Genomic DNA, 22696 nt, shown 5'->3' on the forward strand with positions numbered 1-22696 from the left:
CATGCTTCTGCTTCCGGAACTGGGTGTTTTGGTTTCAGTGCAGCCTTCGCTTCCGCATTGCGCGTTTCTGTCGGCTGCACTACCGTACCGGCACTCGCCGGAAGGGATGATCTGTCCACGCAGGCACGCTATGGCGGCTGCGGCAGTATGGAGATTCACTGACTTCTGGTCCTTTCGGATCACGAAGTCAACCAGTGCAGCCTTCAATTCCGCATTGCGCGGTTTAGTCGGCTACACTTCCGGTTTCGGCCGGACACGCTGCTTCCTCTTCTGGTGCTTCCTTCTAGATACCAGAGGTTGGATTTCAGCGTACGCCTTTCGGCCATTTAGTGCCTAGGCTTGAGCAGGCATCACTCCACTCGGATGGGGGAGTGACGTCAGCTCATCCAGCTCCGGGTTTTTACGGATGGTCATCCTGCCTACCCTTACCTTCACAAGGTTCTCGGTTGCAGGATGATGTTCGTGCACAGGCATTTCCGGTTACGGTTTGCCAGGGCATGCTTCTGCTTCCGGAACTGGTGGTTTTGGTCATGGTTCCATGGTGACTATTCTGATGCTCCATCAGTGGTCAACGAGGAGTCTCGGGGCGTGTTTCCGTCGAAGCTCAAGTCTGTTCTTGACATCGCGGAGGAAGTAGCGTCTCGTTTTTTCCCCGAAGGGGTGGCGGCTGCGGACTCTTCCGCTCCGTTCGTTCCTTCGGTCATGGCGGACTTCAGGCCGGCACAGGAAGATGTGTCTTCCTTCCGGTTCGCCGAGTCTCCGTCAGTGGCTTACCAACTTTTGCATTCGCTGGTTCGTCCAGCATATGCGGGGAGTGGTATTCGGCCAGTGCCTGTTCCGTTACTGCTTCCTTTTGGTCCAGTTCCGGAACCAGCTCAGCAGTGGGTGGCGTCGGCTTCTCAAGCCTCTTCCTTTGTGCCTACGGGCAATAGGAAGCTTAGCTTGCCCACTCAGAGCCAGAGCTGGCTGGCGTCTTTTGCACTCCCTAGGGCTACCCTTCCGGTTCTCCGGGATTTACTGCCTTTTCTGGCTAAACCGATCTAGCATGATCGGTTCTGCCGGTTTCTGAGGCTTTCCTCCTCTTTGCGAGGAGTTTGGACGTCGGCAGATCGATCTGTCCTCCGTTGCGGAGACTCTTGTTCGGACTCTGTCTCGGACATTGCCCGATTCGCTGGTTCCTTTCACTTTCAGTGAAGAACAAAATGCGGACGTCTCTGCGCTTTTGACCGCCTTGGCCAAGGTCAATGAGGAACAATTGCGTCTTTCCTCCCTACAGTACACCCAAGTGGTCCTCTGTAGGAGGGATCTCTCCCTCTCGCAGTCCCAGTTCACGAAGCTGGCTGCTAGGGAGACCTTGAGAGTCTCCCCGGTCTCAGAGGAATTTCGCTTCTGTTCTCTGGCAATAGATGCCAGACAGAAGGAGATTCAGTCGATCAAGGACAGTCAGTTCCTCGACTTAACTCTGCAGGGGGTGAAACAGTCTAAGCTTTCTAAGCATAAGCAGGCTCAGACATTGTCGAACCCCAAGCCAGCTCAGAAGCGGCAGGCTCTGCCGGTCGCCCGTGGCGGGAAGAAGAGGACGGCATCGGGGAGGGGGTATGGCGACTCCGGGAGTAAGCCACACCCCCAATGAAGCGCTCCTGATCTCACCCCCCTCCCGCCTTCCACCTTGGTGATGGCGGGAGGCCCCTCCCGTGCGCTTTCTCATTGGATGTCGGTAGTAGATAGCCAATGGATTGTGGGAGTTGTGAGATCGGGTTTCCGCCTGCTCTGGCGGCAGGTAAAGGCGCCTCTTACCCGAGTGCCGCCGCGGTTCAAGCCCCTCTTCTCGCAGGAAGCACTTTCCGTCTTGCAGTCGGAGATTGCCTCCCTGGAGCAGAAGGGCGCGGTGGAGAGAGTTCGGATCCATTGCTCCCTGGGATTTAAGGGCGCCTTTTTGCCGTTCCCAAAGCGTCAGGAGGTCGGCGTCCCGTGTTGGATTTATCTCTCCTCAACGCTCGCTTGAGTGAGATAAAAGTCAAGATGGAGACGCCAGCCCCTGTCCGAGACTCTCTCCGCCCAGGAGACTGAGTGACCTCGATCGATCTCACGGACGCATACTTTCTTTCTTATGCATCCGGCCGACCGGAAATGGCTTTGTTTCCGGTGGGGGAGATCAGATCTACCAGTTTCGCGCACTCCCTTTCGGGCTGTCCCTCGCACCTTGGATTTTCACCATGGTGGTGAGACAGGTCTGTGCACTGGTGAGGTCCTAGGGTATCCTCCTGCGGGCTTATCTGGACGACTGATTCATCATGAACCAGTCCCAGAGCGGCTATTCGCAAGATACCCTGATGGTTCTTCGAGAATCCAATTTGTTGGGGTTCTCGATCAACCGGGGAAAGTCGGAGCTGACCCTGTCACAGACATTCACTTATCTGGGGATGTCTTTCGACAAGGTCGCGTGGACTGTCCAGCCTTCTCAGAGAAGGGTGGACAAGCTCCAAGCTCAGATTCGCTCCACTTTGCCTCTTCTGATGGCTTCCATCCGTCTGGACTTGGTGGCTCGCTCGCTTAGAGCGTCCACCTGGTCAGTTTATGCTTCCCACTGGAAGGCATGGACTGCCTGGTGTTCAGCTAAAGGGGTGAGTTCGGTGGCTCCGCGTTCTATTCAGGTCGCCAACCGCCTCTCTTTCATGTCTTCGCAGGGCGCCTCAGGCTCCTCGTTGAGGGTCCGGCGCTTCGCTATCTCGGCGACTCTTAAGCAGATCGGTCGGTCTGTTCGAGTCGGGGGCGTTATAGCTGCAGTCTTTAATAAGGGCTGCTCTTAAGGAAGCTAAAGCTCGTTTGCCCGCTCCCAAGTGGGACTTGTTTTTAATCCTGGAATTCCTACGTTCTGCGGATTTTGAGCCTTTGAGCGAGGCCATTCTGTTCAATGTCACTCGCAAAGCGCTGGTTCTTCTTTTGTTGGCAACGGCCCGACGGGGTAGAGAGGTCCACGCCCTGTCGGGTCAGCCTGGAGATATCTCCTTTAGTCGGACGGTTCCGCATATTTGCGTTTCCGGCCCGTTTTCCTGGCCAAGAATCAGTCTCCGGGGCAGGCCTCTCTGCTGGTTAGAGTCAAGGCTCTGATCAGCGCGTTGGCCCCGGATGACCTTGATTCGGTCAATTGCCCTGTGTGGGCTCTTCGTCTGTATTTAGCCCGGACTCAGCCGTTTCGGTCTAGTTCTCAGAAGTTGCTGTTTATCTCGCCCTTTTCTAGGCGCGAGTAAGTTTTGTCGAAGGTATCGTTGGCCTGGTGGGTATCCTCGCTCATTAAGCAAGCTTATGAGTGGAGTCGCACAAAGAGGGGGGGGGGGGGTCATGCCCTCCTTGCCACTTGACTCGGCCCGAGCCCATGAAATGAGGGCGTGGGCATCCTCTCTGGCAGTACTGCGCTCCAGATGTCTAGAGGAGGTGCTGACTATTGCGTTTTGGCGTTTCTGAAGATGTTTGCATAAACTTTTATCTTCGGGACGTCTCGGCCCTTCGACAGGATGGCTCCAGAGGCCTTCCAGCGCTCTTAGCAGCAGGTCAGTTCCTGTCCAGAACTTGATGGTGAGTTTTGATTCATTTCTAGCCCACCGCCTTGTTGATGTTATCTGCTAATGTGATTCGGAGTAAGAATATGTTATTTAATGGAAAATTTCCTAGATAAATTTTCATTTAATTAATATACTTACCCGAATCACATACTGTATTCCCTCCCACCTGCCCCGCGTATGGTTTTAAGATTTTCTAAGACCGTATGAGAATAGGCACGTGTTACTAGAGGAAGTGACGTGGCACACACCCGTATGGGAGGTAACTCCCAGTGTGCTGGCCCATTACCAAAGCTACTTTCACTTTCGTTTTGGTGATGGGGTTGCTTCCCTTTAAAATTTTTAGCCGGGTAAGCGTTTTTCAGTGATAAGCATCTCAGGTGACTCAATGCTAATGTGATTCGGGTAAGTATATTAATTAAATGAAAATTTATCTAGGAAATTTTCCATTTTGCCTTTCAACAGGAACCAGGCGGTTCACAGAGGGACATTTCCGAAAAACAGTTCCGGTGTAGAGAGTGTGGCAGACGGTTCACGTCGGAGCTGGAAGCCTACTGTCACGTCAGATGCCACACTGGCTCCCCCTACCTTCGCTGTTTCCGGTGTGGGATGGACTTCAAAGGCAAATGGCACAGGGGCAACATCCATAATTTGGAAGGTGGTTCTTGCTTTTAACACGGGTTAATGTCCAACTATTATGTTTTTGACAGAGCACTGAAATGCTCCCGATAACCAGAAATTATTCGGGAGAATAGTAAGAGGATGGGGATGGGGGGGGGGGGGGGGGGGGGGGGCGGGGAGTCTTCTATTGGGGAGTCTTCTATTGGGGAGTCTTCTATTGGGGAGGTCTTAAAAGAGGGGTTCTACTGTGATGGGACATGAAAAAAGGCAAGCTGTATCAGCATTTGCTTTTCTTGTTTTTGTTTTCCATTTTACAGCCCTTATTAACTTAAACTCATGTTAAATCAAGTCCTGTGGGATTTGTGTTTGTGCAGCTCACCTGAACAGACATGACAATTTGCGTCCGTACATCTGTGAGGTGTGTGCCAAGACGTTCCAGAGCTCCAGGCAGTTAAAACAGCACATGACAGAAGTTCACAACTATGTAGGCGGCGCCCCTCCCTCTCAGGACAGTTCGTTCAGCTGCCAGCAGTGCTCCTTCAAAACACACAGCAAAGCCAGACTTCGCATCCATAGCCGGGTATGGCGTCTTTTGTGCAAATGGAACAAAACGTTACCCTATTTTTGGGAGTATAAGGCACTTTGTTGTAAATAGTAACAATAATAATACATGTAAAATATAACTTTTCTATAGCGCGAGTCCCATCAATTGGCTCCAGACGCTTTACAAATTCATTCTGAAACCAACTAGCTCAAAGAAAACGAGCATACAAAGCATACAAATAACTGAGATAGAACAACAACAAAGCACTAAGCAAAATGGGCATACATTGTAACACCCCCCACACACACACACACGCACAAGCACATGCACGCACGCATGCACACTCCGCCAGGGTGATAGTAGCAGAAACATGCATATCACAAGAGAAGGAGTGTTAGGTTTCTTTGTACAGCGATTTGGGTACATGTGTACTTTTCTTTAGCCATACACAAGGCGATACCGGTCAATAGGGCGCATTTTTCAGTAAGAGCCATACAGGGTACACGACTCGTGATTGCTTCCCGGTTTTTGAAGCTTGCAGTAAAATGAGTTGTTTCCCTTGGCACACTTGGCCTGCCCTTCCGCCATATGCAAAATTAGCCTGATTTGTGTGGTTTTTTCGAGAAAAAAATGAATCGAAGGCGAGCCTTGTCACGGGAGGAGATTCTCCGGATGTTGGATCTTGAGGACCCTGTAGATCATGATTCCGACGTGTTGTTTTCGCCTCAAGAAAGCGACAATAGCGGTGATATTGAGGAAGAAACAGTCCTGTTGTTGCTAGTATGAGTCGGCAAACTACACGTGTTAGGGTGGTACTGCATGAATCTTCGAATGTGTAGTTGCAAGGGGGGCGTGGCAGCACTGATAACAATGGATGGCTGGAGTCTCCTAATCCTTTTGGAAATGTTCATAGGTGTACAGTTGGGACTTTGTTGTGAAAATGTGACTTATATTCAATATGGATTACCTAGACATCATTTGGTGAGTGTCACAGTTTTGTTTCATTTGAGTCAGGATGCTGTGAGTGAATGCGGGATTTGCTTGTTTTTTTCTTTGTACTGTCTCCTTATTTCTGTGTAGAATTTTAACAATATTTCAGCTAATTCATAGGTTTTACACCTTGTTTGGTTATAAAATTATTTATAATACTTTCTGTTAAAAAATAACTTTTAAAAAAGCAGTGGAAAAGAAAACACACACAAAAAACCGTTAAAAAACACAAATTATCCCCCTTTCACCCCCCCTTTGCTAAAACAAATCGCGTGACAAACTTATAAATAGCACGACTGAACTGGGCATCCATTTTTGACTCACATGCGAAGCAAAAGTGAGTCTATGTACTCACCCGAGTCGTCCGTCCGTCCGTCCGTCTGTCCGTCCGGACGTCCGTCCGTCCGGCCGGAAAACTTTAACGTTGGATATTTCTTGGACACTATTCAGTCTATCAGTACCAAATTTGGCAAGATGGTGTATGATGACAAGGCCCCAAAAAACATACATATCATCTTGACCTTGCTTTAAGGTCAAGGTCGCAGGGGCCATAAATGTTGTCTAAAAAACAGCTATTTTTCACATTTTTCCCATTTTCTCTGAAGTTTTTGAGATTCAATACCTCACCTATATATGATATATAGGGCAAAGTAAGCCCCATCTTTTGATACCAGTTTGGTTTACCTTGCTTCAAGGTCAAGGTCACAGGAGCTCTTCAAAGTTGGATTGTATACATATTTTGAAGTGACCTTGACCCTGAACTATGGAAGATAACTGTTTCAAACTTAAAAATTATGTGGGGCACATGTTATGCTTTCATCATGAGACACATTTGGTCACATATGATCAAGGTCAAGGTCACTTTGACCCTTATGAAATGTGACCAAAATAAGGTAGTGAACCACTAAAAGTGACCATATCTCATGGTAGAAAGAGCCAATAAGCACCATTGTACTTCCTATGTCTTGAATTAACAGCTTTGTGTTGCATGACCTTGGATGACCTTGACCTTGGGTCAAGGTCACATTATTTTGGTAGGAAAAATGTGTAAAGCAGTTCTTAGTGTATGATGTCATTGCTAGGTTTAGTTATTTGACCTTGACCCTGAAGGTCAAGGTCATGTAAAGGTCAAGGTCAAGCATGTGAGTCGTATGGGCTTTGCCCTTCTTGTTTAATTAGTACACAAAATTTGGTGGTGATTGGACTTAATTCAAGCTTGCTAGACAGATTTCTTTACAGTTACTGTTTTTTGGGAAGTTTCTTGGTGGCAAGCTTGGGCAGGCAGGACGTTAACGCCGTGGCAAGGCTAGTCACAATAGTGTTAACCCTTTCACTGCCAGATGTAATAACACAAAATCGGGTCACCAGTTATATGTAGTCATGAGAATGAGGTATCTTATAATAATAATAATGGAAACTTATAGAGCGCTTACCTAGAAGCTCTAAGCGCTTTACAATGACATTGCTATACACATGTACAAAACCAAAATACAGCATTAAGACACAAAAAGAACAGGAGTACAAAAGCAAATTCATCGTTTAAATCCATGCAGTCACAAACAAACACACGCGTGCGCACGCACATACGCGTGTGCATACACACACACATGCTATCACCACACACATGCACAGATACACACAGACACACAGACATACGTTCACACACACACACACACACGCACACACACACACACACACACACACACACACACGCATACAGACAGGCGCACACACATACATACAACACACACACATACACATGCACTCACACATGAATACTAATACTAATACTAATCTTACTAGTATTGTGCTAGTATTTGTGTGTCAGCAGTGACGCAGCATTTCTGGAAAATTCCTGAACGGAGAAGACGGTTTTACCCGTCCTAAGGCGCTGCAGATGCACAGGCACAGGACGGGTATACCCGTCTTAAGGCAGTGAAGGGGTTAACAAATTTTTGAGTAGGCTTAATTTTGTTTCAATTTTATTTCGCATTCTTTAGCTTTTTGCCTTTTTTATTGGCCGGAATTTAATAATAATAATAATAATAAGGGTACTTATAGGGCGCAAATCCTAAAATAGTTCTAGGCGCCTTACAATCTTAAATATAATCATCTTAATAACAGCAACAATACACAACAAAAGCACCTTAAATCAATCTTAAATATGATAATCTTGATAACAGCAACAATTTCACATTTAAAAACAAATAAACTTTAAAAAAATGCAACACAATCACGTACACAATACCCAATTCAAATGACTATCGTTATCAACAACAATCTCAGATGGGACACTTTCCCACATCCACACTCATACACCCGCACACACCTACGCACACACACACCTACGCACACACACACACAGGCACATGCGGGCACAAACAAACGCTCATTAGGGCAAAATACCAAAATGAAAACCTCTTAAAATTTGCACAAGGATCCCCTGGATGTTGGAGAAGAGTAGCTCTTCTTGCAAAGTCTTGCAATGTCTGCAAAATCAAGTTTTTGTCATCTGAAAAGGCGTTTGCTTGATACTGGAGACTTACAAGGTACTTTGCAGTACAAACGTGTTGGCAAAATCAAACGTGTTTGCTGGCACATACATATAGTGAGGGTTTAAAACTGCATGATTTTTTTCCGCATCTCTGTTTCCAGATTCACACAACCCAACGGGAGCGCATATGCGACGTCTGCGGAGCGATACTCAGCAGCCCGGTTTCCCTGAAACACCACAAGGAACGATTGCACGAGACGAGTGCAGACGATTACAGCTTTGCCTGTGAGCTGTGCGAGAAAAGATTCCGTATTCGAAGCAGCCTGTTGAGTCACCTGCGTTGGCACAAGAAAGGCGACGTGAGGGCCTACCAGTGTCAGTTCTGCCCTAAGGCCTTCAAGAAGACGACCCACCTCAACATTCATGAGAGGATACACACAGGGAAGAAACCACATAAGTGTCAGCTGTGTGAGGCCGCCTTTGTCCAGAAGTCTAGCCTTGACTGGCACATGAAAAAGCATTGGGCGATAAAATGATGCAGATGCAAGACAATTCAAAAAAAAGGTTGAAACATAACTGTTGAACGTTGCAGGGACGGCTCGCAGTGGCGAAGTGGGTAAGACATCGGCCTCCTAACCGGAAGGTCGAGAGTTCGAATCCCGGCCGCGGCCTCCTGGTTGGTTAAGGGTGCGGATTTTTTCGATCTCCCAGGTCAACTTATGTGCAGATCTGCAAGTGCCTAATCCTCCTTTGTGTGTACAGTACACGCAAACACAAGACCCAGTGCGCACAGAAAAGATCCTGTAATCCATGTAAAAGTTTGATGGGTAATAGAAACACGAAAATACCCAGAATGCTTCCCATGAAATCAGCGTATGCTGCCTGAATTGTGGGGTAAAAATGGTCATACACATAAAAACCCACTCGTGCAAAAACATGAGTGAAGGTGGGAGTTTCAGCCCATTAACGAAGAAGAGAAGAGAACCTTGCAGAATATAGTGAAACCTGAGACTCTGTTGTTAAAGAGAAATTGTTCACTCAAAGATAAGGGGAGCCGGCGGTATAACTCTAAGTATCCCATGACCTCCCTTCTTTGTCTCTGTTACTTCAGTATGGGTATATATGTTGTATTTTTATAGCTCAATAAATACATCATGAACTCCAAAAAATATATGATAGTGCAGATTCCGATTTGGGCAAAGGACTACTTTCCTTCCGACCTTTGACCTCGCGCCGAACAATGTGACACATTTGTATGAAGTTCTAAAATCGTATTGCACGGCTCAGAAAACCATATCAGTTGCACGCAAAAATGAATCTCAGAACTGATCTGATGTATGAGATGCAATAAGCAAAAGTTTCTTTCATTATGAAAGCAATGCAGGTCGAAAAAAACGAACATTCAACTTACAAGATAACCAGATGCTAGCGAACCAAAACAAAAACACGAGTACCCTCCCCTTGCATCCTTAGCAGACGACTTTTGAGAATCTGTCGGTAGTGTGTTTTGGTGTGCGCCTTCAGCTATCAAACATCGGCTGTTTCACGTGTTTTGCGAGCAAGTCTACTCTTTTGCCTGGCTCTGCAGTAAGTCCACATATTTTTCCGTAATCCAGTCATATTCCTTCAAAATGCAATCAATCGGCGGTGACAGACGTGTCGGTCGCGTTTTCCTCAAAGCCATACCAGTTTAAGTTCATCCATGCAAACACACTCGCAAAACAGTTTATCACGTAGATACATTTCAAATAGGGAGCAAATGGTTAAATCTAAACCTACATATTTGTTCCCTAAAATTTGCTTCTCTGTCAATAAGCCTAATTACACACGTTCGAGAAAAACAACGTGGAATCGATTCTGAATCGAGTAAGCCAAATGGGTCCCAAACCCGTTTCGCCCGTTCTGCCGACCTGAAACGCAAAACAAAAGAATTGTGCGCTTCAACTAAATTAATTTCTATTCGACTTCATTACTTTCTTGCAACTTATGAACCTTTACTTAAAGCTTTTAAATGGTCTGAAAGTAGTGTTACCGCGTACTTATCGATGCACTCATTCGTTTTATTTTTTCAGCGACGGTCACTTAGTTTAAGGTTGCAAAAGGGCTAAGTCTCGCTGGCAACAGTTTTACCCTGCACAGATCGCAACAGTGCCGCTAGTAGTCTACACTTTGTGTTTGATGGTAGAATGGGATATACAGATTACAACACTCGTGGTTTTTTATATGGCTTGTATTTCAGTCAAGACCCAGCGGGAATATCAATCGAGAGCCACTCGCCAGAGGCTCATGTCTCCCGATGATATTCATCCGCTGGGTCTTGACTCAAATACAAGCCATATAAAAAACCACTCGTGTTGTAACCTATACGTATAAGTTTTAAGTAGAACTGCGGTGTGAAAACCCATTTTCCCAATATAATAACTTGGTCAAGGTTCACCGTGCTTTGTGGGTCATGGACGACCCAGAGCTCACCAAATCGTCTTTATCTCTGAAACTATTGTGAGTTTTTATTTGAGACTTCATGTAATCTCAAAACACCGTACGACCTTCCTATTGCCCAACTTTTAAAAGATTATCTTTGTAAATAAACAAATAAACGATGACGTAAGTTGAACTACACAGTCCGGACGATGTGGGTCGTGGACGACCCATATAGAATTAGGGAAGGAATTTTAAGCTTTTTATCCCTATTCGGATGGCGTGGGTCGTGTACGACCCATACTTTTTACGTTTAATCCTTCTTTGGAAAGTATGGGTCGTACAAGACCCACATCATCCCGACTGAGTAGTCCAAAGCGTGACCCGGTGAAGGTTAATACACTGTCAAAGAGTTGTCTTTCTTGATGCTGAGGCAAAATGTGAGCATGCTAAGAACGTTGCAGTGAACTTTGAGCTCTGGTGTGCATTTTTTTGGAGAGAAAAAGTCATATTAGGACCCCACCCCCTGTCCACCCCTCCAAATATGTTTACACAGTCACCTGTGGCTCTCTATTGACCAAAGCTCGTGTGAGATTTATCCCCAGGGTGTCGGAGAAGAGAAACTTTCCCGGCAAAGTCTGCAAAATCGAGTTTTACACAACTCCTTTTTGACTCACATGCGAAGCAAAAGTGAGTCTATGTACTCACCCGAGTCGTCCGTCCCGGCGTCCGTCCCGGCGTCCGTCCGGAAAACTTTAACGTTGGATATTTCTTGGACACTATTAAGTCTATCAACACCTGATGTGGCCTGATGGTGTATGGTTACAAGATCTCAAAAAACATGTGCGGCAACTTGACCTCACTTCAAGTTCAAGGTCACAGGGACCGTAATTGTTGTCTTAAAAACGACCATTTTTCACATTTTTGCATTTTTTTCTGAAGTTATCGAGAATGGCAACCTTAGCTATGTATGCTATACAGGGCAATGTAAGCCCTATCTTTGGACACAAGTTTGGTTGACCTTGCTTCAAGGTCAAGGTCGCAAGGGACCGGAACGGTTGGCCTAGTGGTAAGGCGTCCGCCCCGTGATCGGGAGGTTGTGGGTTCGAACCCCGGCCGGGTCATACCTAAGACTTTAAAATTGGCAATCTAGTGGCTGCTCCGCCTGGCGTCCGGCATGGGGTTAGTGCTAGGACTGGTTGGTCCGGTGTCAGAATAATGTGACTGGGTGAGACATGAAGCCTGTGCTGCGACTTCTGTCTTGTGTGTGGCGCACGTTAAATGTCAAAGCAGCACCGCCCTGATATGGCTCTTCGTGGTCGGCTGGGCGTTAAGCAAACAAACAAACAAAAGGTCGCAAGGGTCCTTTAAAGTTGGATTGTATACATATTTTGAAGTGACCTTGACCCTGAACTATGGAAGATAACTGTTTCAAACCTAAAAATTATGTGGGGCACATGTTATGCTTTTATCGTGAGACACATTTGGTCACATATGATCAAGGTCAAGGTCACTTTGACCCTTATGAAATGTGACCAAAATAAGGTAGTGAACCACTAAAAGTGACCATATCTCATGGTAGAAAGAGCCAATAAGCACCATTGTACTTCCTATGTCTTGAATTAACAGCTTTGTGTTGCATGACCTTGGATGACCTTGTCCTTGGGTCAAGGTCACATGTATTTTGGTAGGACAAAATTTGTAAAGCAGTTCTGTGTATGATGTCATTGCTAGGTTTAGTTATTTGACCTTGACCCTGAAGGTCAAAGTCATGTCAAGGTCAAGCATGTGAGTCGTATGGGCTTTGCCCTTCTTGTTTTTTGCATATTCCCCAATCATGTCTTTTATAGTTGCAATACATCTGGACAAAACTTATCAATAGTCAGCCAACAACACATGAAAACCTTGGCAGAGTTATAATTGAACATCGTGTGCTATAGATCTGTTTTGAGTTAGATGCATTGTGCCCTTGAAGTTCTATTTCAAGATTTAATTTTTTTAAAATTGCATTACATTGTTGATTATTCTGATGGTTTCAGAGCAGTTTGTTCAAAATAGACTACATGTATTGCTGTGTGAAAGTTGAGTGCAGCCCTCAATTATTTAATTGTATAATAAGTTTGGCACTTGTTATTCACTTATTGTGGTTTGCAGAACCAGCAGAGTGTGTGTGTGTGTGCGTGCATGTGTGCGTGCGTGTGCGCGCGCGCACGTGTGAGGTGTGTGTGTGTGTCTGTGTGTCTGTGTGTGTGTGCGTGTGTGTGTGTACTTGTATTATTTTAAGTGTCCGAGCTACATGAGTCCATGTTCTGATAGATGTCAGTAGATGTTTTTGAATGTCTATTACAATGTGAACATTTTGATATTCAAGAGTTTTTGTGTGTGATTTGCATAGTTTTAGTTTGTTTCAGTTAATGCTCATGAGAATGTGTGGATGTGTAAGCCAGCACACACACACACACACACACACACACACAGTGACACACACACACACACATGTACACACACAGTGACACACACACAGTGACACACACACATACACACACACAGACAGTGACACACACACACACAGTGATACACATGCACACACACATCCAGTCTCTCTCTCTCTCTCTCTCTCTCTCTCTCTCTCTCTCTCTCTCTCTCTCTCTCTCTCTCTCTCTAATGCTTTTAACACACCTTTTTCTCATTGCAGCACAAACACACCATCAGACTGCACTGTGTAAATGATCACTCAAAAACTGTTCAGATTTGTTGTACATAATCTTTTCAAAAAAGAAAAGACATCTTATTGTCCGTCTCAAAAGGTATAAGAAGGAACATTTGCATTAGGCCACAAAAAAAAATTGTCTGTTTCTGGTCACCCGACCGACCCTAAATTTCGGCGCCGACCCTAAACTTTTTTTTTCCAAACTCAAAATTTTTTGTTTGTTTTTTGGTGGTAAAGGACAGGGTGAGAAAATGAACAACAAAAACGTGTGAAAACGAAAGTCCGCTGACGATTTGTAAATGTGTTGAGTGTCTTGTCTCTATGTATAGTGAATCCAGTCTCTTTGCGCGATTTTTAAAGTTAGTTTTATTGGTCTACATTTGGGGTAAAAAAAAATAATAAAAAAATTTAAAAAAATAAAAATCCCGACCTACCGACCCTATTTTTTTTAGCCATGTTACCAGAAACAGACAATTTTTTTTTTTTGGCATTATATAAATATGGTAATGATAGACTGAGAATCATGATGGATGTAACAAGTTGCATACATAGTAGTGATGCACATTCAGGACACATGCATTCCCACACTCAGCAACACATGCATACATGGCATAACGTTTCAAAATATGTACAGATAATGGGCAATGAACAAATTATACAGTTGGAAAGCTATGAGGATAAACAGTATAATGTACGTATAGGAATGTTGCGAATCTTGAACTGTACAGCCTGCATCCAAAAAGTGACTTTCTTTCCAAATCAGTTACAATTAATTGACAGAGAAATTAGGCCAGATTTTTTTTAGATTTGAGCTTAACATGTTTAAATTATAATGCTTATTTTATTGCACTGTAAGTGAAAGTAGCACTTTCAAGAATGTAATTCCAGAGCATTACGTTGAGACATGTACTATTTTTCTTCAGAAGTGACAGTTCATATTAACTTAAGTTGAGGCCTCTTGGTCATCATGATTATGGCAAGGTAAGTATGTTTTGTGTGTTTTTGAGACAGTTTTGTTTTTGTTTTTTGTTGTGATTGCTAGCTTTACTCTTACTTTGAGAACCAAGCTTCTACTTCAAAGCTGAATCATTATGCAATTTCTACGAAACAATTCTGCTGTGTTAAATTACCAAACAAAAGGAGAATACACATACATGTACAAAGAATGTACAATATCACACTCATGGTTGTAGTTTTACATAGACTAATATAGACTTATATAATACAGGCTTGCAAGTGTGTCTTCTTACAGAAAATAATATAAACATAGCATAAGCTCAAGGAACAATCGGCATGTCATATATATTATAAATAACAATGACATGTTTTTATTTTAACAATTCTAACTCTTAGCTGAAAACAGAGTAAAATATAGGTTGCAAAAATGAAATAATTGGAATGCAGATCATCAACGTTCGGTAAATCTTTTGTTCTACACCAAAAGTCGTAGAGTAATACATGTCCATAGGTTATTTCACTGAAAATATAACCAGTTACGAACCATGTATATCAGGTTCGTTAAAGCAAGAACAATATTTTTCCAAAAAATTGTAAAGTGCGTGGTCTTCCTACAACTATAATTTATTTTAACATGCACATGTTTGAAAATGTACTCTTTTCACTTTCCTTGCTCATGTGTTTGGTTCAATTCTTATAGTTATTATATTTTTCCCCACTAGAATTCTAGCGCATCCAGTCAGGTGTCTAAGTAAATGAAGACCAGAAGAGTTTGAACAAGTGGAACAAATGGTTTCCAGAAGAACAGGTCATTGAGTTCGGCACACCGGTACAAATAATCAGATATCTTAACTGTGAACCTGAAAAAAGGTCAAATACGTCAAAACCATAGGACTTGTATGTCCTGGGATTTAGATTCCAGTACTTTCACATTTTCAGCAGTAAAATACCAGTAAAATTTCCAGTGAACATAAACACTGCAGTCTGAGATGGTAACGACGGTTACAACAAAATAGGACAATCAAGCCATTGCTGCAATGCCTCTGTGGAAGGAGGCGGCAAGATTGTCTTTTTTGTCGAGGTTAAGGCACAGTCGAGGTTAAGGCACAGAAAGCAAACAGACACTCCAGCTGTCGCTTTGAACACAGTCTTAATGGTCTTTGCTGTTTGATGCTAATTGTTTTTTTCCGGCGCAGAAGATGAACATCTCAGTATCTGGAGCATCTCCAACCGTGTGACTTGGGTCCGAATTTGAAGCAGAGTTTCTTGGGGTAACCTCTGTCTTTCGGCAGGGAGTCGAAGTACCCCTCCTTGCGTGAGTACCTGTTGGGTAAACGACACATTTTCAATCAGTTACGGTGTTGTGAAGGAATTGTTTTCTTAGTCATGTAAAAAAAATTTAAAAAAAACCAGAACAAACAAAACAATAAAACAAAAACCAGCAGAGGTTTACATTTATGATTATCCCCCTTGATTTACCAAAATAACAGTGGCATAACACAACTTGAACATTATAATCAACAGACTCGATCATGACACTCAACTTTTTCGTGTCTTCACTTGAAATTAAGTAAACCCTTGAAATTAATCTGGCATAACTTATCTGCTGTTTTGAACTTACGGGTTGGATTTTGGAAAGTCGTCAGACACAGTGCTTGTAGAATATGAAATAGTTCACAAAACGCCCGTGCAAATTTCGAAATAAAAAAATATTGCAGCCATCATTTTGCCAGAGTTACTAAAATTGTAAACAATAGGGAAAGGTGACATCAGGACTGCCTTAAACGTCCAAAAATGGCAAAAAATTGTATGGATATTTTTGTGCAAATTTGCTGACGATAAATGTTTACACAGTTGAATCTGCCCAGGAGACCACCTGTCCTTAAATAAAGACCACCCCAAAAGATCCCCGGCTCCTAGCGTACAACCACCTCATGTCCCAAATAGATTCTTATTCTGGGGACAATGATAGAAATTTAGCATAGCGATCCCCGGCGTTTTTTACGACTACATGTATATAAATCACCTGTCCATAAAGACCACCTGTCTAAAGAGACCACTTTTGCTCAGTCCCTTAATTGGGTGGTCCCTTAAGACAGGTTCAACATTTTACATATATATATCCCTGATGTATGTTTAAATCTGCACGTCAAGATCAATGAACACCCATTCAACACCTTACCTTAACGATCGGCTCAACTTTTCGTAGGTCATGGTTCGTTTGTTCTTCTTCTTCTCCCCCCACAATCGTGCCACCTCGGAGGACTGCATGACGCGGAACACACCTTCCTCCTCGTTCTCCCAGGTGATGAGGCTTGGGGAGGTGTTGGGGTCGTTCAGGAGGTCACGGATGAATTCCCACAGGTGTAGCACTTTGGACACTGCAGGGGGGGAAAGTTGTGTGATGAGGTCAAACGACTGCGTTTTTATTTTGTTATTACTATTATCTTTTTTTTTGTTTTTGTATTTTTTGTTTTGTTTTCTTTCTTTCTATTAAATTTTTTTTTAACAAACATTTATTTTACTACCACTATGTGTGTGTGTCCGTGTGTGTGTGTTAGTTTGTGTGTATGTCTTTGTCTGTTCGTGTGTGTGTGTTTAAGAGAGGCAGAAAGAGAGAGAGAGAGAAGTTATTTAAACAAAAAATCTAGTATTCAAGTTCAGACAGAGGGCTGAATTTTTGAGTTTTTACATGTATGTATGTGTTGAAATTCTACAGAAGACTATCTTCCAAACATTTTGTTTACCCCACTATATTCAAAAGTTTCACATTAGAATAAACGTTATTAAACATATTAAAATTATCCTTGCACAATGGGCTAGCTGGGAAGTCCACACAGCACAGGTGATAATCAGTCATCGTCGATGGGAGATAATTGTGCCCTTTAGAACTACCGCAACAGAGGGGTTGTGTCCCTTGGTCCGCTTGCTACAGTACTGTGAGGGTTTGTTGTGGTGCTCAAAGGAATGGTCAACACGCACGAACACACACACACACACACACCGTCACACACACACACACACACACACACACACCGTCACACACACACACACTGACTCACACACACACACACACACACACACACACACACACACACACACACACACACACTAAAACAACCAATAATTTTACCAACCTTGTCCCTTCTTCCTCCCAGGCTTTTTCCTCTGTGCTTTCTCTCCGCTGTGGAGGGGCGCCGACTTCACCTGGGGTGCTTTGCGCGGGGAACTCGCAGTCTTCACGTCGTTGTTGTTCTCATCCGCCTTTTCTTTCATCGCCATGATATAGTCGTGGTGGATTCCGCTGCTGATGATATGGCACTGGTGGTGATGGTGGTGGTGAAAGGCGTCGGGGTGGAGGTCGTGGGGGGAGAGGCAGCAGTCGTCTTCCGAGTCGAGGATTTCTGTCTTGATGAGGGACAAGGGTGGTGGGCGCCGGTTGCTGAGGCCCAGGAAGTCATCCTGGATGGATCAAAATGGATGCATTATAGTCACGATAAACAACGCTGTGCGGTCATCTTATATCGAGGTCTGGTATAGTCGAACCTGCCCTGGAGACCACCTGTCCATTAAGGCCACCTGCCCATTAAGACCACCTGCCCATTAAGACCACCTGGCCATTAAGACCACCTGGCCATTAAGACCACCTGCCCTGGAGACCACCTGGCCATTAAGACCACCTGGCCATTAAGACCACCTGGCCATTAAGACCACCTGCCCATTAAGACCACCTGGCCATTAAGACCACCTGGCCATTAAGACCACCTGCCCATTAAGACCACCTGTCCATTAAGGCCACCTGCCCATTAAGACCACCCCAAAGGATCCCCGACGGTTATTCCGACTATATACATCACCTGTCCACAAAGACCACCTGCCTCAGTAAAGAGACCACTTTTGCTCAGTCCCTTGGGTGGTCTCTTCAGACAGGTTCGACTGTATGTTCAAATTGAAACATCTCCCTGCTAAAAGCAAAGCCCGAAACTAATCGACAATTCCCCCGCTTGACCACAAACCAAAACGTCAACACCCTGACTGCTTGCCGTGGTGATCATGAGTTGCACTTTTTGATGAATAGATTTATGTTAAAAAAACCACCACTGGTTGCATTTAAAACTAAAGAATTTATTCGTTTGAAAGAACATAGGCCTAAATTCCAACTGTTGAACAGAAGTGTTGAATTTTGTCATGTGTCTAAGTGGGGAGGGGGAGGGGGATGTCTTATCTCGTGGACTGGGTGGCCAAGTGGTAACGCACTTGCGCTCGGAAGCGAGAGGTTGCGAGTTCGACCCTGGGTCAGGGCGTCAGCAATTTTCTCCCCCCTTTCCTAATCTAGGTGGTGGGTTCAAGTGCTAGTCTTTCGGATGAGACAAAAAACCGAGGTCCCTTCGTGTACACTACATGGGGGTGTGCACGTTAAAGATCCCACGATTGACAAAAGGGTCTTTCCTGGCAAAATTGTATAGGCATAGATAAAAAAAATGTCCACCAAAATACCCGTGTGACTTGGAATAATAGGCCGTGAAAAGTAGGATATGCGCCGAAATGGCTGCGATCTGCTGGTCGATGTGAATGCGTGATGTATTGTGTAAAAAATTCCATCTCACACAGCATAAATAGATCCCTGCGCTTTGAGTCCGAGTCTGGAGATACGCGCGCGATATAAGACTTCATATAATGATATAATAATGTAAAAGCCTGGGACGGTGAGTGGATGGGAAGGATTGTGCATTTAAAGACGATAGGTGGATGTGCTTGTGAATGATGTTTTGTATCATACGTTCAATCATGAACCCATCTGGTTTGTGTGATACAATTACTTCTAATAAACATGTTGAACACTGAGGGCTTCTCTGTTTGTTATTGTGTGTGTGTGTGTGTGTGTGTGTGTGTGTGTGTGTGTGCGTGTGTGCGTGCGTACGTGCATGCGTGCGTGCAGTGCGTGAGTGCATGCGTGCGTGTGTTTGAGAAGGTGCGTTCTGAGTCCTATGAGCCACCCCTCCCTTAAGTGGACACCTGCAATGTAGCGACACTTCATTTTTCTCTGGCCCAAGGGTGTCCGCTCATGAGAGGGACTTCTGTACCGAACAGTAGCCAGCGATGACAGGACAGGTGTGACCTACCCCGGTGGGTCTGTGACAGAGGAGCTCGCCCACTGGGGGCAGGGGTACATCGTTGTCAATGGAGATAGCCAACACTGGACACTCGGCGATCGTCGTCCACCGGACCCCCGAGCCGGGGGACTCCAGGCCGCTGTCACTGCCACTGCCACAGTCTGTTGGTTCAACAAAGTTGTATGCAAATTATGTGTCATGAAACGATAATCATCAATCACGAACTCAAAAAAAACCAAAAAAACCAATCTAGGTCACTTTCCCTGCCCCTGCCACAGTCTGTTGACGTCAATAAATCGGATTATTAAGTCATCAAGTCGTCACTGTACGTCCATCACGTACCAAATGTGTTTGTGATAATGTATTATAATGCAATGTGTTATTCATTGATATGTGTGGGATTGTAATGTTATGTTATTGGGTTGTTTTTTCCATGAGTGTACAGCGCTTTGACTGAGCAGGGTTTACGTCTGGAAACACGCGCTTTATAAATCGTGTGCATTTGTATTATTATTCATTATTATTACCACACGGCACCCAGCTGATTCACTCCCATCCGCTATCAGCACTGCTACACCCTAAGTACCAATACTCGCCGCAAGGTCTTTGGCGACGAACATTCTGATTCAGCGCCGCCGGATGTTTCCCACAGTAAACCAAACACACACAATTCTCACTATCCCCCTATCACTCTCCCACTGACCCCGACCCCGACACTAAACACGCACGCACACGCACACACGCACGAACGCACACACGAACACATACATACACACACACACACACACACACACACACACGCACAAACACAAACACACACATACCAAACACACACACACACACACCACCACCACCACCCCCCACACACACACACTCACACATACACCCCCCCACACACACACACACACTCACACATACACCCCCCCACACACACACACACACACCTACCTGATAATTCTTGTTCCAGGTTACTGTCCCCAGTAGAGCCCGGACTGAATTCTCGGTAGTGATTGGTCAGCTCTGTGTACATCATCACCTCGTCCCCATGGTAACTGTCGTCAAGGCTACGGTCGTGAAGGCTGGGGTCAGTGGCAGGGTGAAGGGTCATCTGGGACAGCTTGCAGAGGTCAGAGCTGTTGGACAGCTGAAGGACATCTGTGGACACAAGAGTATAGACACAGGTCTTCATTTCGCTGTGTTGATGGTTATGGAAGCGTACTTGTGTAAAAAGCGAGGATGACGTTGGGTATGATCGTATGCATCGGTGTAGTCAAGAAAAAGTTGTTGTAATAGAGCTGTTCTTGTGCTAAAGGTTATAGCTGCAAAGAACATACGTTTTGGCTTCTCGGAAGTGGGTTTTGTGTGTGTTTTTGCTTTATGACTGGGGATGGGGTTGGGAAGTCAGTTTTTAACCGTATAATGCCAGTCTAGGATATCTGTTACTTTGATACCAAAGCCAAGCGATATTTTGAAGACAAATAGCAAACAGATGTGAGTGCACGAAGACAAACATACAGCACTAGTAGATCTCTAGGTCTCTGTGCGTGCAAATATGTATTGCATATCAGCAGATAATCGCCGACCTAGAGACCAAGTTCGCACTACTTTTTATACCGTCTAAACATAGAACACTGGTGTGAAATAACACTGATGTCATCCTGACCTCAGGTCAAAATGAGCCTGTTCGGCTCATTCTCTCCCTGACAGGATGCCTTGAGTTTCCTTGTCTGGCAAGAAAATCGATTTTTGTACATATTTAGAGCTTTTTGTAATGTGTTATGGATGTAAGCAGATTCGCGATCGTCGATAATGATTTTTCATGGTGTTTTGTAATTTTAAAATTACAGAGGAATTTTTATTTTAGACAGTTTCAAGCGAGCTTTTTTTCGCGGATGTCTTTACTGTGCAAACAACTCTAAATGTGGCATAAGTGTCACGTGTTAATCAACCGTTTGGTTTCGGCCCTCGCTGGAGCAGACGATTTTTTTGACAGTGATGCAACCATATATTACGGTCTCCTTCTGGCAGCAGTCCCAAAATTTCGACTTATTTTGACCTTAGAACGATGTCTTTATCATAACTGTGAAGAACAGAACGGAGATCACTGTCGAAGTCGGCCAATCTGCAATCATTTTCGTCTCGCGAACACTGCTCGTGAACAAAATCTGTATTCTTCTGTTGATAGATTCGCGTAGGACTTTCGCGTTCGGTCAGAGAGACAACTGGCGATAGCCGTGGAGCGAGGATTATCAGAATGCACTGATGTAAACTCAGAGGTGGCATATAATATACCTTGAAGGGACAACTGTGCCAGTCAGGGGTGGGTGCAATGGCAAGGTAAACCCACCAAGTTGAGGGGGTTTACAGGGACATTGACACATCCTATGCTTCGTTTTGCTGTTTCGCTGTAAGATAACATGCAATATGCCGTCTGTTCAGTGCAACGCAAAAACTCAGTGTACGGACTGATCAACCCCACAACTCTTTCCGTGTTGCATACTTCGTGACAAGGCCGTTAATTTATTGTCCAACCAGAGAATTGCGTGCAAATTAAGGCCGTCCATTCCCCTTAGATAATCAGCAAACAGCTTGGTCAAAACAGTGGTAGTGTCTATACAGTTCAACCTACAACACTGACAGACACCCCCGAAAATGAAATTTACAAAAGCAAGATTCCCACGTTAAAATCGACCAAAACCAAAACCAGAAAGCTGAAATTTAATATGTTTTGTGTGTCAGTGGAAAGAACAATCAAATTTGTATCCAAAAAAGTCAGTTCTGTCACCTATGTTGTCAAACAATGACGCTACCTCTTCACCTGGCAACATACCGAAAACGAACAACTTTGCTGCTCTCTGTGCACGCACAGTTGGACTTTTTTCATGAAATAATCCCCCCCCCCCAAAAAAAAAAACAAAAAACAAAAAAAAACCAAAAACACCCACCCAAAACCCCACCAGTGGCTGTTTATAATCAAATCATCAAACTATTCCAACTCAGGACGTTCAATTTTGGTACCTGACCAAGTGGAGGGATGGTCTTATCCCATGAAAAGCCTGGCCAGTTCCAAGACGATGAGCCGATCTGTTTTCACGAGAAGTGTGCCTTAAAAGACACTCGATAGCTTGTCTGTTTACTGTCCCCAACAGGAGAAGAATCAAATTCCAATAGGCCTCGTTAAAGATACTTGACAGGAATACTTTTTTCTTTTCCCAACAATTTTTTGTTTATTTGGTGTTTAACGTCGTTTTCAACCACTTTCCCAACAATCACTGAGAGGAACCGTGT

At 44.5% G+C, this 22696-nt stretch overlaps 2 protein-coding genes and 1 long non-coding RNA gene across 4 annotated transcripts in view; 2 read left to right on the top strand and 1 right to left on the bottom strand.

Annotated features, from left to right (window-relative positions):
* The window catches only part of LOC138971050 (zinc finger protein 721-like), a 37442-nt gene extending 27591 nt beyond the window's left edge, over positions 1-9851 (top strand). The window contains exons 9-11 of the mRNA XM_070343654.1: positions 4026-4218; positions 4556-4761; positions 8371-9851. Of these exons, the coding sequence (XP_070199755.1) occupies positions 4026-4218; positions 4556-4761; positions 8371-8745 (774 nt within the window). The 3' untranslated portion in view covers positions 8746-9851. The remainder of the gene's footprint in view (positions 1-4025; positions 4219-4555; positions 4762-8370) is intronic.
* Positions 9852-9971: 120 nt separating this feature from the next.
* On the top strand, positions 9972-12988 carry LOC138971051 (uncharacterized). 2 transcript variants are annotated; one of them, XR_011457154.1, is made up of 2 exons: positions 9972-11665; positions 11981-12988. It is a non-coding gene; the product is annotated as an uncharacterized lncRNA (long non-coding RNA). The 2 variants fall into 2 exon arrangements; XR_011457155.1 differs by having other exon boundaries at positions 11989-12988.
* A 1691-nt stretch (positions 12989-14679) lies between these two features.
* LOC138970166 (ETS-related transcription factor Elf-5-like) lies at positions 14680-17576 on the bottom strand. Its single transcript, XM_070342656.1, has 4 exons — positions 17432-17576; positions 16477-16675; positions 15526-15617; positions 14680-14690 (listed from the first exon to the last, which is right to left on the bottom strand). The coding sequence occupies exons 1-4, from the start codon at positions 17574-17576 to the stop codon at positions 14680-14682; spliced, it is 447 nt and encodes a 148-aa protein (XP_070198757.1).
* Between the last annotated feature and the right edge of the window lie 5120 nt (positions 17577-22696).

This window comes from Littorina saxatilis, linkage group LG7 (genome assembly GCF_037325665.1).
Source record: "Littorina saxatilis isolate snail1 linkage group LG7, US_GU_Lsax_2.0, whole genome shotgun sequence".
NCBI lineage: Eukaryota > Metazoa > Mollusca > Gastropoda > Littorinimorpha > Littorinidae > Littorina > Littorina saxatilis.

Bases quoted from the DNA above. Each gene is read 5' to 3' on its own strand.
- LOC138970166 (XM_070342656.1), bottom strand. From the start codon at position 17,576: ATGGCGATGAAAGAAAAGGCGGATGAGAACAACAACGACGTGAAGACT. The intron at 16,676-17,431 runs GTTGGTAAAATT...CCCCCCCTGCAG, and splicing joins TGGGAGGAAGAAGGGACAAG to TGTCCAAAGTGCTACACCTG. The intron at 15,618-16,476 runs GTAAGGTGTTGA...TTTACCCAACAG, and splicing joins AAGTTGAGCCGATCGTTAAG to GTACTCACGCAAGGAGGGGT.